The 13,749-nt window shown below is 36.1% G+C and overlaps 1 protein-coding gene across 2 annotated transcripts in view; it reads left to right on the forward strand.

Moving 5' to 3' along the window:
- Window positions 1–10,695, forward strand: part of PCNX4 (pecanex 4) — a 37,652-nt gene extending 26,957 nt beyond the window's left edge. For both annotated transcript variants that reach the window (XM_039240765.1, XM_039240766.1), the window contains exons 8-11: window positions 848–951; window positions 4,318–5,354; window positions 5,742–5,928; window positions 10,017–10,695. In XM_039240765.1, coding sequence (XP_039096696.1) covers window positions 848–951; window positions 4,318–5,354; window positions 5,742–5,928; window positions 10,017–10,268 — 1,580 coding nt within the window. In that variant the 3' untranslated portion in view covers window positions 10,269–10,695. The remainder of the gene's footprint in view (window positions 1–847; window positions 952–4,317; window positions 5,355–5,741; window positions 5,929–10,016) is intronic.
- Window positions 10,696–13,749: the final 3,054 nt, after the last annotated feature.

Consider the following 13,749-nt stretch of genomic DNA (forward strand, 5'->3'; position numbering starts at 1 on the left):
GTGTTCCATATAAACTGCATTGTTTACACAGACTGTTCAGGCACAATGAGATTTATCAGGGAGAGTGGTGAGGATTCTTCTGAAATACAAGTTCCCAGGTGCCAGCCATCAGCCAGCTTTGCAAGCAGGACTTTCAAAGGGTAGCAGTCAATTCTGCTGTGTTAACTCTACTGCACAAAATGTTCTGTAGGCAGACTTGAACAGAGATAATTTTTTCAGTATTATTATATAATAGAAAACTTGGAACAATATGGAATATGTTTATTAACAGGGAAATGAATGTTCAAATTTAGCTATATTCATACAATGAAGTCTCAACCACGGGTACAGTAATAACTTTTCAGCTATTTGCAGTCAACATGGGCAAATCTCAGAGACATAATGTTGAGAGAAAACTAATTTCTAAATTTTTGCACAAGTGTGGCAGGTAGCATTTTATTTACACTTTAATACCACAAAACATTTTTGTATGTGTGTTTATAAAAATGTCCAAAATGCTTTAAATAATTAATGTGAAGTTGGCTTTTATACATTTAATATTTATCCTCCTATATTTAACATGCAGTTAGAAGTTTATATAACAGGTTCTAATCTGTTGTTTCTCTGAAAAGTATATCCTTGAATTTTTATGTATTATCACCTATAAATTTTCTCTTCTCTCCCTGTTCCTATAAAGGCCTTAATTTAATACCTCCTAATATGCAATGAATCATTGTTTCTATTCTTGACATAAAGAGAGCATAAAAGGAGCTATGAATCATTCCAAGTGTGATCAATTTTGAAGATTCACATGGCAAAATAAAATAAGCCTGAATATTACTTACTTTTTTTTTCTAATTTGTTTTAGGTCTCCTCTTACCTGGGTCTCATTACTTGGGCCGTTTTCAGGATCGTTTAATATGGATAATGATTCTAGAATGTGGCTATACTTACTGCTGTGTTAACATTAAGGTCAATGTACATTTTTTTATAGTATGTGTGTAAAATTTTACCTGTTACAGACACATCATAAACTGAATAGCTGAATTTAAGAGTATCAATAAATTACCTGTGAAAACACCTAGGGATTTTAAAGTATGTTTCAATTAGCACGTATTGATAGGTAGACTAGTACTGATCATTTAATAGAGCATAGTAAGAAAATATACCAGCCCCCTTTTTGTCTGGTCCTATTCTTTTTATCCCTATCTGGTTGAGCATCTCAAAAGTGTGACTCGGTAATATTTTTTCCCTCCTGTATTGTTAAGAGGGAATTCTCTGGTCTTGGGGACCGGCTGCTCCTGCAGGAGACGGTTAGTAGCTGTGGGGCAGAGGAGTGGGATGTTGGTGGAGAGGCTGGAACTGGGTGTGCGTTCCCTGCCTCCCCCCTGCTCCATCCCAACATCTGGAAGAGTTAAATCCAAGGAGGGGACCAAATTGATGGCATCATAGCCCTCGCACAAGTCTCCCCTCTGCTCTGGGAGAACACGGTCAGCATCCCTTCTTGGGCAAGGTGTGGTTTCTGTTATTAATTAATAAGCGTACATGTTTTTTTTTTCTCACTTTGTTTCATTAATGAAATTCTGTTAGCTCATTGCATGTCACCAGTGAAAGAGAAATTCTATAATAAAAAAAGTCTCTTTAAGAATGAGGTAAAAAAAAAAAAAAAGGAATTCTCAACTTAATAAAAAAACAAAGAAAAACCTGATTCTTACTCCCCTACCTGCTACACCAATGTTTTCTCTTTTTAAAAAACAAAATTCTTTAAGAGAATTGCTTGTAATCAAATCCCACATTTCATTTCTCCCATCTCTCTTCCAACTGTGCTTTTTGACCCTATTACCTATTGCTGTGCCAAAACTGTGCTTGTCAACGTCTCCACTGGCTATCACATTGCTAAATCCAATGATCAGTTCTCAGACCTGCTCTTATTTGACCTGCCTGCAGCATTTGGCACAGCCGGTTTTCTTTTTGCTTGTTTCTTGCTCATTCCTTATCAGTCTTCTCTTTTCCTTGATCTCTTGCATGAGATGACTTTGACATCAGAGTGCCCCACAGCCCAACAGTCCTTGGTGACATTTCACAACTGTTTACTTCCATGCCCCACAGGCAGTCCCACAAGACCTCCTGTTGGCTCTGTCTTTAAGCCGTATCCTGTATCCCACCACTTTTTACCACCTTGCTGTTAGCTATCTTTATCTCTTTCCTGGGTAATTGCAGTAGCCTCCTAATTGGCCTCCAGCTTCCACCTGTGCCTCTCTCTTGTCTGTTCTCAACTAGAGTGATCTTTTATAAAGTCAGATCATGTCACTTCTCTACTCAAAACCTACAGTAGGTCTTTTTTTTTTATTCAGAGTAAAAGCCGGGGCCTCGAATGGTCAGTCTCCCTATTTCCTCTTGGCCGCATCTACTACTTGAATCCTCTCAATTGTCCTCACACAGTTAACTCCCTTACCACCTTCAAGTCTTTGCTCAAATGTCACCTTCTCAGCGAAGTCTACTATGGCTGTCCCTTATATTCCCATATGTATTCCTCTACCATCCAGCTCTCCTAGTCCTCCTTGGCTTGCTTTACTTTTTTGTTATTTTCATAATACTTACACCTTCAAACAAACTATGTAATTTACCTATTATTTTCATTGTTGATTGTCTATTTCCCTTTACTCTCTAATGTAAATGTCACAAGGGCAAGGATTTCCATTTGAGGGGATATATCCTAAGCCCCTGGAACAGTGTCTGTCTGGCACATAATAGGCCCATGATAAATATTTATTGAGTGAATAATGAATGAGTCAATGTTTTTGTCTTACCACAGACTAGATAAAATTGCTGGTGACTAAAAAGTTTTTTTCTTTAGCCCAGTGGTTCTCAAAATTCAGTTCCCCAGATTAGTAATATTAACATCTCCTGGAACTTGTTAGAAATGGACATTCTTGGGCACCACCTCAGACCTACTAAATCAGAAACTCCAGAGGGGAGCCTAGCAATCTGTGTTTTAGCTGACCCACAGTGATTCTGACTCACGTAAAGTTTGAGAACCTAGTCTAACCAGTACAAATAGGAGAAGGCAAATTTCATGCAAAATATTGACGGCATTTTCATTTCTTCACTTAGGCTCCATTTTTTAAATGGTATGGTTTTATAATACCTAATAATGTGGGTCCTTTATTGCTCTTCTGTGCTCTGTTATGCATGTAGTATAAAGATACTTTTTTGGTGGCTATCTTTGTTTCTTTTTTATTTTTTGGACACAAGGTGGCTTAGCAGTACCATCTTACCAACATTTACATGTTATATGCTTTAAAGTTTACAAAGCACTTTTATTACTTAAATCTTCACACCCCCGTCTGCTGGGATTATTTTTCTTTGAAAGAGAAGGAAAAGGAATCCTAGGATAAAGTGACCTGCTCAAGGTTGTGTACTAGTACCTGGTAGAGCCATGATTTAAAAATGGGTTCAGATGTCACATTTCATGTTCTTTCCCTGGATCCTAGTACAACCTGACAGCATTGTCTATTAAAGGCACAGGTCTTTTCATAAAAATGTGTAAATGATAGTAATAATAATACCAAACAGTGACTTTGTCCATCCTCTTCAAGGGATTCCTTCTAGGGAAGTAATAAAAGTGTGTTTAAAATTCATACAAAAAATAAAATTCATATAAAAACACATTCATCATATTCATTCATTCTGTGGCTACTGTGTGCCAAATACTGGTTTAGGTACTGCAGATATAGTAGTAACCAAAAGATAGCTGCTGTATGGAAATTACATTATAGTTGGAAGAGACAGTAACCAAATACATAAATCTGTATGATATGATGATGATGATGTTATGATAATTGAAAAACTGGAAGAAGAAAATTTGAATAATTTATTCAAATTATGGCATATCTATACAATAAAATAATGTTCTCATATAAGGTAGGACACAAAACTACTGTATATAGTGTATAATTCCAGTTTTGCCTTTTGCCCTCTAAAAAAATTTATATTTAAAAAACTTTATGTAAGTGTGATTCAACCTCAACTGTACATACAGTCTTTCAAAATTATGGTTATTTTCAATAGTCAATTAAATTCTTTTGCCAATTTCTAGTAGCATCTCTATAATTTCTTTTAAAATGGTAGCATTATTTTTCACCTCTGTATGCAACAACAAATTGTAAAAGTACTAATAAGTGTGAGTAAACGTGTGGCTCTTGAGTTAAAGAGATTTTTTTGCATTTTCCATATTTTCATTATGAGAATCCAATCCATGAGCATGTACAAAAGTCGTTGCTTTTCTCTGTGTAATAAGGACTCAAAAATTCAAGTAACTTTGTATCTCGTCTTTAGGGCTTAGAATTGCAAGAGACATCCTGTCATACTGCTGAAGCTCAAAGAGTTGATGAAGTGTTTCAAAGTGCCTTTGAACAAGGATATGCAAGAGTTTGTTCTATTAATGAACACTTTGGAAATGTCTTGACACCCTGTACTCTTTTGCCAGTAAAACTCTACTCTGATGCCAGGAATGTTCTATCTGGCATAATCGATTCTCATGATAACTTAAAAGAATTTAAAGGTGACCTTATTAAGGTACTTGTGTGGATACTTCTTCAACACTGCTCCAGAAGGCCCAGAGTGCAGGAGGTTGTTCACAAAGCTGAAGATCAAGGGAAAGCATCTCTAATAATCCTGCCTGCTTTGAGTGCTTCACCACAGACCCAATCCCCAGAAGACACAGATAGTTTAAATTCAGAGATTTTGGATGACTGGTCTGATGATAATGTTTTTGGTGATGAGCCAGCTATCAAAAAAGGAAAAGAAGAAAAAGATCAATTAAAAGTTGTTCCAGGTATAAATTTGCCTATTCCAGGAGCAGTGGAATCACAGGAGGTTGGTGATCATTCAGTAAGTACAGTTCCTGAAAATAATCTTTACAAGGCAGTTGTATTGGGATACCCTGTTGTTGACAAAGGAAAACAAAAAGACATGGCATATATCCCTCTCATGGAGTTCAGTTGTTCTCATTCTCACTTGTTAAGCTTACCTGAAGAGTGGACATCTAACTGTTTGCCTAACTCCAAAATGAGGGAGATGAACTCATTATTTCCAGAAGAGTGGTACCAGTTTGTTTTAAGGCAGTTGGAATGTTTTCATTCAGAAGAAAATGCCTCAAATGTACTGGAAGAAATCGCAAAGGACAGAGTTTTAAAAGACTTTTATGTTCGTGCAGTAATGACTTGTTATTTTAGTTTATTTGGAGTAGACGCTATGGTTCCCAGTCCTGGTCACATATTAAGAGTTTACAGTGGTGTTTTGCCTTGGTCCCTTGCATTGGATTGGCTCACAGAAAAGCCAGAACTGTTCCAACTAGCACTGAAAGCTTTCAGGTAATTCGTTTTGATTATATACAAATTGTAACTGGCAGAAAAATGATTTTTTAAATAACCTAGAAGGAGAAACATTTTTATTTCTAATTTTAAAAAATAATCACTTTGCTAAAAATGGAAAAAAAATGCTTAGTATGTATAGTGATTATACCAGGAGTACACTTTAATTTCTACTTCCTTGTATTTTATTTATGTGAAGAACCTGTTTTTCATATGGCTTATTGGATTTCTTCACTTTCACTTCACTCCATCATTTCTCCCTGAAATATGTAGGATTTTAGTTCAGTGTCTTAAAAATATTGATTGAGCAAAATCTATTTCATCTATAAAGTGGATTTTATAAATTTTATTTAAAATTTTAAAATTCTTTGTTTCTCCATTTTTAAGGTATACTCTGAAACTCATGATTGATAAAGCAAGTTTAGGTCCAATAGAAGACTTTAAAGAGCTGACTAACTGCCTTGAAGAATATGAAACTGACTGGTACATTGGTTTGGTATCTGATGAAAAGTGGAAAGAAGCAATTTTACAAGAAAAACCATATTTGTTTTCTCTGGGGTATGATTCTAATATGGTAAGGTTTAAAATGTGTTTTTAAACATTTTCATATATTAGCCTTAAAGAACGGAAACCAGTTCTAAAGTATTTGAGCTAAGTGATAGAGATATAACATTCTGGGCATGGACCTGTTAATCATATTATTAAAGTATTTGTAATCATGACTTTGTGGCCAACATAGTACAGTCCGAGAATGACTGGTTATTTACTTTTGCAAACCTAATATGAACTCATTAAAAATGTTGTGTGGCCATTGTGCAATAACTGACCTGTAGGATAGCCAAGTAAAGTTAATATACAATAGCATATCCTACTAAATGGATTAGATTCCTATGGCAAATTTGAGTAATGAGTTATCACTTTGGATTGGACTCCTAGAAGAAAAATTAATTTATAAGTGGCAAAGCATTACTTTTGCCAACATCCATGTTTTATCTGAAGCAAATCTGACCTGTGAAAATTCAGGGAGACTCCAAATAGGGAATGACTCTTTTTTTCTTTTTTTTTAAGAGAATAGTGCCTGTTCTCATTACATTTAAAATGTCATGAAGTGTGCACAGTATGATTCAATGTTACACACTCATTGTAGGTTTCACATCTGGCAGTGCAGCTTGGGGAGCTTCGCAGATGTGCTCCCTATCAAAAATGATGAAAATTATTTTGAAAAACCATTTAAAGACTTGGAAATGGTCCAAAGGACATAAAGCAAATGAAGGAATATTTATACAAGAGTACTGACTAAAACCCAGCAATAGTGAGAGACTGCAGTATTTGAACCAAGACCCATTCCTCCCCGACTCAGCTAGACAGAAACTCTGCTTGCATTGATACCATCAGGATGGGTTCTGTCTCACTTCAGCTCCTGGTTGAGGACTCTTTTCCTGGGAGAGGCAGGGCATCAGCATTTCTTACCTTCCAGCTACCTGTTGTGAGGCTAGGTTCTGGGCATGTGCGGTCAAGAGGTAAGAACTCCTTTCTGCCCAACCCATCTCTTTGGATGGAGGCTTCACTCTGGACTTGGTGATGCTGAGAATAGTGGAGACCTGACCACCCTTACCTGCTTGGCGGTTGGAGGTTCTACACTGGGAGAGGCAAGCAAAGAAGACCCAAGGTTACTGCCCCTCTTCTATGTCCTAAAGCAGAGGTGTCTCAAAGAGAAGCGTGCCATTTTCTCACCCCCAGATACAGGGCTCTGGCTCAGAGGTTTTGCCCAGTGGGAGAAACAGATCATTAAAACAAAAGAGAACTCTACATCTCTTTCTAAAGGAAATTATTTTATTTGCAACAGTGTGGATACATTGACACCTAAGATGCTCTCAAAAACAATGGAGCTTGTGATAAAAAGTAACTAAGAGATTGGGGCTAGATGGCTAGCCAACCTAGATGGCTCAGTTGGTTAAGCATCTTACTTTTGATTTTGGTTCAGGTCATGATGTCAAGATTGGGGAGTTTGAGCCCCACATGGAGCTCTGCACTGGCAGCACAGAGCCTGCTTGGGATTCTCTGTCTCCTTCTCTCTCTCTGCCCCTCCTCTCCTCATGCTCTCTCTCAAAAATAAATAAGACATTAAAAAAACAATTAAAGGGCTATGGTAAATTTGTTAGAGATATAAACTAAACTGTAAGCTTGGTAGATAAACAGAACCAGGGAAAGAAACCATAGAGAAAACCTTCCTGTGGTCAAAAAAAAAAAAGGAGCCCAAGCTTAATTGGGTCAGTCTGTGAAGCGATTTACATTCCAGGTCATTGTTGAAAATGTAAAGCAACGGCCTGGCAATAATAGGAGCTTAGCAGCTGGGTGTGAGTACTTGATAGATGAAGAGAGCCCTGCTAAACCCACTGCCATCTCCTGGTAACTGAGCATTCACAAGGTTGCACTCCCTGAGGAACCACATCAAAGACTTCACACTTATGGGGGAGTTAGGGATTAACTTGACTAAAATCATCCAGCTACTCACTAAACTAAGCCAATAACATTATATAATATTGTTATAATAGTAACACCGAAAACATGCAAACAAAACAAAAATAGATAAATAGGACTTTATCAAAAGTAAAACTTTTTGTGCTTCTAAAGGCACAATCAAGAAAGTGAAAAGACAACTCAAAGAATGGGGAAAATGTTTGCATATATCTGATAAAGGACTTGTTACTAGAATATTTAAAGAACTCTTATGACTCAATAAAAAGATTTTTATTTAAAATATGAGCAGATTTTAAAATGAGCATAGGATCTCTTTAGATATTTCTTTAAAAGGAGATATACAAATGGGGCAGTAAATAAGTCCATGAAAAGATGTTTCAACATCGTATGTCATGAGAGAAATGCAAATCAAAACCACAATGAGATATCACTTCATACAAGGACATACTATGATGGCTGAAATAAAAAAGGCAGATAATACCTATTGGATGAGGATATGGAAAATTAGAACTCTCATACAGTGCTGGCAGAAATGTAAAGTGGTAACAACATTCAGAAAACATTCTAGCAGTTTCATAAATGATTCAGCTTAGAGTTACCATATGACTCAGTAATTCCACTCCTAGATATATACCCCAGAGAAATGAAAACACAGATCCACATAGAAACTTGTACATGGATATTTATGGCAGCATTATTTATAACTGATAAAGGTGGAAACAACCCAACTGTCCATCAAGTAATGAGTGAATAACCAAATTGCAGTTTATCCATACAATGGAATATTAGTCTACCATAAAAAGGAATGAAGTACTAATACATGCTACAACATTAATGAACCTTGAAAACATTATGCTGAGAAGCCAGTCACAAAAGACCTCATATGATTCCTTTCAAAATTTCCATAAAAGACAAAACTATAGAGATAGAAAGTATAGTAGTTGCTTATGACTGGGAGAATTAAGGGATAGGAGTATAATAGCTAAAGAGTACAGGGTTTCTTTTTGAGGTCATGAAAATGTCCTGAAGTCATGGAGATAGTTGTATATGTTTGAATATACTAAAAAACTACTGAAATACGCACTTTGTACGAGTAACTTGTATGGAAATGTGAATTATACCTCAATAATGCTGTTTTTAAAAAGAGCCTATTGAGTGATTGTCCACTGACTAGTATTTATGACTTGGGCATCGTTGAGACCTGACATGGTGAAGGAATAGAGAAGGAAAGGAAAGAGAAGTAGCTGAGATTTTGCTGTTTGGGTGACTGAATGAATGGGTATCATTTCAAGCTTATTTCAGAGAGCTACCAAAGAGAGGCGATTCTTGATTCTGAAGACAAGCAACTCGTGTGTACATTTTATTTTTTTATTTATTTTTTTTTTACAAATAGTTTATTGTCAAATTAGTTTCCACATAACACTCAGTGCTCATCCCCATAAGTGTCCTCCTCCATGCCCATCCCCCCTCCCCCCCACGTCCATCAGTCCTCAGTTTTTGTCAGCATTCAAGAGTCTCTCATGGTTTGCCTCTCTCCCTTTCCCCCACCATCTCCCCTCTTCTTCTCCCCCTTGTTCCTCCGTCAAGTTCCTCCTAATCCTCCTATACGTGCAAACATATGATATTTGTCCTTCTCTGCCTGACTTCTTTCGCTCAGCATAACACCCTCAAGGTCCATCCATGTTGCTACACATGGCCAGCTTTCATTGTTTCTCATTGCCATGTAGTATTCCATGGTATAGATAAACCACATCTTCTAGATCCATTCATCTGCTGATGGACACTTAGGCTCTTTCCATGTTTTGGCTATTGTGGAGAGTGCTGCTATGAACACTGGGGTACATGTGCTCCTATGCCTCAGCATTTCTGTATCCTTTGGGTAAATTCCTAGCAGTGCTATTGCTGGGTCCTAGGGGAGTTCTATTGTTAGTTTCCTGAGGAACCTCCACACTGTTTTCCAGAGGGGCTGTACCAGGTTACATTCCCACCAACAGTGTAGGAGGGTGCCCGTTTCTCCACATCCTCGCCAGCATCTTCGTGTGTACATTTTAATACACCACTTTCTGTTTAAGTTTGCCTAACTAAAATGGAAGTTTTCTCTGAGTTTATACATAAAATGTAAAGGCCTGAATATATCTCTCTTTTTTTTTTTCTTTCCTGTCCCCCTTTTATACTTTAAAGGGAGTTTACACTGGAAGAGTACTTAGTCTTCAAGAATTGTTGGTACAAGTTGGGAAGTTAAATGCTGAAGCTGTTAGAGGCCAGTGGGCCAATCTTTCCTGGGAGTTGCTTTATGCCACAAACGATGATGAGGAACGATACAGTATCCAAGCTCATCCACTGCTTTTAAGAAACCTTACAGTGCAAGCAGCTGATCCTCCCCTGGGATATCCAATTTATTCTTCAAAACCTCTCCACATACATTTGTATTAGACTCCATTTTGACTTGTAAATGTATTGTCATCAAATGAGATGTTTTTTTCATTCTAGAAAAGTAACAATGTGATTCCTCCTAACTTCACCGGACTTCTCTCCTCCTACAAGTCAGAGCCTCAGAAAAGCTAAGCTCTGTAAAGTTGATTCTCTTAGCAATCTTAATGGTTAGAAAAACAAACAAACTTTGTATAACATAAAAGTTAGAACTAGTTGGCCAATATTTGCACCCTGTGGATTGTGATAGGCTTTAGTAAATATAAAATATTTGTATAAGATTAGATAATGAATTTTTTAATGCTTTCTTAAATATGTGATAGGGACTTGCCTTACAGAAGTCAACACCTTTGTAATTTTTATGTACTTAGAGAAGATACACATACCAGTGTTTTTAAGTAATGATAATCGATCCTATTGAAGACTGCAAAATGTATATATATTTATTTGAAATATTAAATTTTATAGTATTTTCAAACTTCATGCTGTTTTATTTTAACATGATCTAAGTATTTTCATATCATCTCTTCATTTTCTTTTCATTTACTTCAATTCAGAAACTTCAAAAGCCTTTAATAAAACCTCTTATAATAAAATATTTTCCTTTCCTTTCCCAGTATCCTATTGATATATGTGAAAGAAACTGGGTTTAACTTGTTCTTCAGGATTAATGGTGTTTGTTGACAACATAATGAGTTCACTGCTAGAGGCCATTCTGTAGATCTGGCTCTTTAAGCATTTCTTTTCAATTGAATATACTGCTTCTTAAGAATGACTTACCCAATAGGACTAATGGTTACTAGTGTTATAGGTATCTGAGCTAAAGACAGAAATAGTAGAAAAATTTTCATAACATGATCAGGATATTCATTCTTTTGCTGCTTATAGATACAGAGAAGAGATTGGTGGTTGCATGAGGAGGGTAGGGGTGAGTGAAGTGGATCAAAAGGTATAAACTTTCAGTTTTAAGTTAGTCATGGGGATATAATGTACCGCATGGTGACTGTAGTTAATACTGTATCACTCATCTGAAAGCTGTTAAGAGTAGCTCTTAAAAGTTCTCATCACAAGAAAAAAAAATTGTAAGTGTGTGACAGATGTTAACTAGACTTGTGATCATTTCACAATATATACAAATATTAAGTCATTATGTACACCTGAAACTAATACATTGTTATCTGTCAGTGATAGCTCAATTAAAATATTAGTAAGTTGTGGCGTCTGGGTGGCTCAGTCAGTTAAGTGTCCAACTTTGGCTCAGGTCACAATCTCGCAGTTAGTGAATTCGAGCCCTGTGTCATACTCTGCGATGACCTCTCAGAGCCTGAAGCCTGCTTCAGATTCTGTCTCCCTTTCTCTCTGCCCCTCCCCTGCTCTTGCTTTGTCTCTCTCTCTCTCTCAAAAATAAACATTAAAAAAAACTTAGTATTTTCTGAATTGCATGATCAATGTGGCCAATAAAGATATTAAAACATGCTTCCAAGGTTGTCCCTTTGAAAAAACACTTATGATACACGTGGATTTGTTTTATTATCTAATTAGATAATATAAGATTTAAGATAAAAAGGGATGATGAAATTTTTTGTCCTTTAGCCTTAATAGTCTCAAATCTCAATAGAAAACAATACTAACTCTTGCTTCAGAGAATAACCTTGGAAGTTGATTAAAAATCATTACAAGGTTTTATTTATTTTTCTATGTTTTTTTTCCTGAAGAGTATACTTCTCATACTTCTGTGAGGCAATGCAAATATTAGAATGAATGGTTGGTATGCTAAGAAGGCAGATGTAAATGTTTACTAGAATATGGCTATAAAAAAAAAAGATGAGGAAAGGTCTCAACACAATAATCTAAGTTCCTACCTTAAGAAACTAGAAAAGAGCAAAATAAACCCAAAGTGAGCAAAAGGAGGAAAATAATAAAGAGTAAAAATCAATGAAATTGAAACTAGGAAAACAATAGAGAAAAATTTTAAAAGCAGTGGTTCTTTGAAACTTTTCAATAAAATTGATAGAATGAAATAAAGAATATCACTACAAATAGGGGCACCTGGGTGGCTCAGTCAGTTAAGTATCTGACTCTTGATCCTAGCTGAGGTCTTGATCTCAGGGTCATGAGTTCAAGCCCTGCACTGGGCTCCACACTGGGTGTGGAGCCTACTTAAAAGGAAATAAAAAGGTATCATTACAAATCAAGCAGACATTAAAAAGATAATAAGGAAGTACTATGAACTTTATATTCATAAACTTGACAACAGAAAATGATTCAATTCTTGAAAACCAGAAACTACTAAAACTTGACCAAAATGAAAACTGAGATTAAATAAACAATCTCAATATACTATAACCACTAAAGAAATTACAATTTTAATTTAATATCTCCTGAAAAATAAAGACTCAGATACTCTGGCTTCTTTATTTTTAGATTGATCCATGTTGTTGCATGTATCAATAGGTCATTTTTGTTCCATTATATGCAAGAGTCCCCAATTTGTGTATTCCTTTCATCTGTTGATGGACATTTTGGTTTTTCAGTTTGGGACTATTGTGTAAAAGCTGTTGTGAACATTCATTTACAAGTCTTTGTATGGACATATGTTTTTCTTTTCTCTTGGGAAAAAACCAAGGACTAGAATGGCTAGATCATAGCAGGTGTATGTTTAACTTTTAAGCAATCACCCAACTTTTCAATATCAATTGTACCACTCTACATTCCTACCAGAAGTATATGTGTATGAACTACAAATATACAACCCTAGAAGATGCAAACAAATCTATAGTGACAGAAAGTACATCACTGTTCACCTGGGATGAGATAGGTGAAATAATCACAAAGGGTCACAAAAGAACTTTGGGGGCTGATGATATCCACCATTTGCTCTCTTTTTTGTGCTAATGGTTTCCTAAGTGTGGCCATATATGTCAAAACATATCAAATTGTATACTTTATGTGCAGCCAGTACATCAGTTATAGTTAAGTAGAGGTATTGGAAATATTGAGATGTTTACTGTTTAATATAATTTATTCAAGAATTTAATCAGTTATTTAGCCTTTAAATAACTGATTGTGACTGAGGTCTTATGTGAATTACTGGTGCACACAGTAGTTGGGCAGGCTAACCCTAAAGCCATAGCTTCTACTAGTATCTCTTCTAACCGACTCCCCAGCTATCACCTTGCACAACCCCATCTCTGCCTCACTTTTAGCACTGATAGAATGAGCACACCCTTCCTTCAAAGAGTGATTCGAGATAATGGTTAGGAAATAAGGGGTCAGTGCAAAATAATAAACACTTTCTAAAAAGTCAGTCTGTGAACATTTGGTTTCACAGCTCGGGACTATCTCTGACAAAATGAACTTTGACAAAAAGCTGCTTTCCACTTTGGGCTGCTCACAAAAAAGCCCATGGAAGAGAAAGTTTATACATAGAAAAGCATGTCATTGTACATGGCATAGAAAAACACCATACAAATGAATTTTTTAA

Source organism: Hyaena hyaena, unplaced genomic scaffold (assembly GCF_003009895.1).
Source record: "Hyaena hyaena isolate Hyena2069 unplaced genomic scaffold, ASM300989v1 scaffold_181, whole genome shotgun sequence".
Taxonomy (NCBI): domain Eukaryota; kingdom Metazoa; phylum Chordata; class Mammalia; order Carnivora; family Hyaenidae; genus Hyaena; species Hyaena hyaena.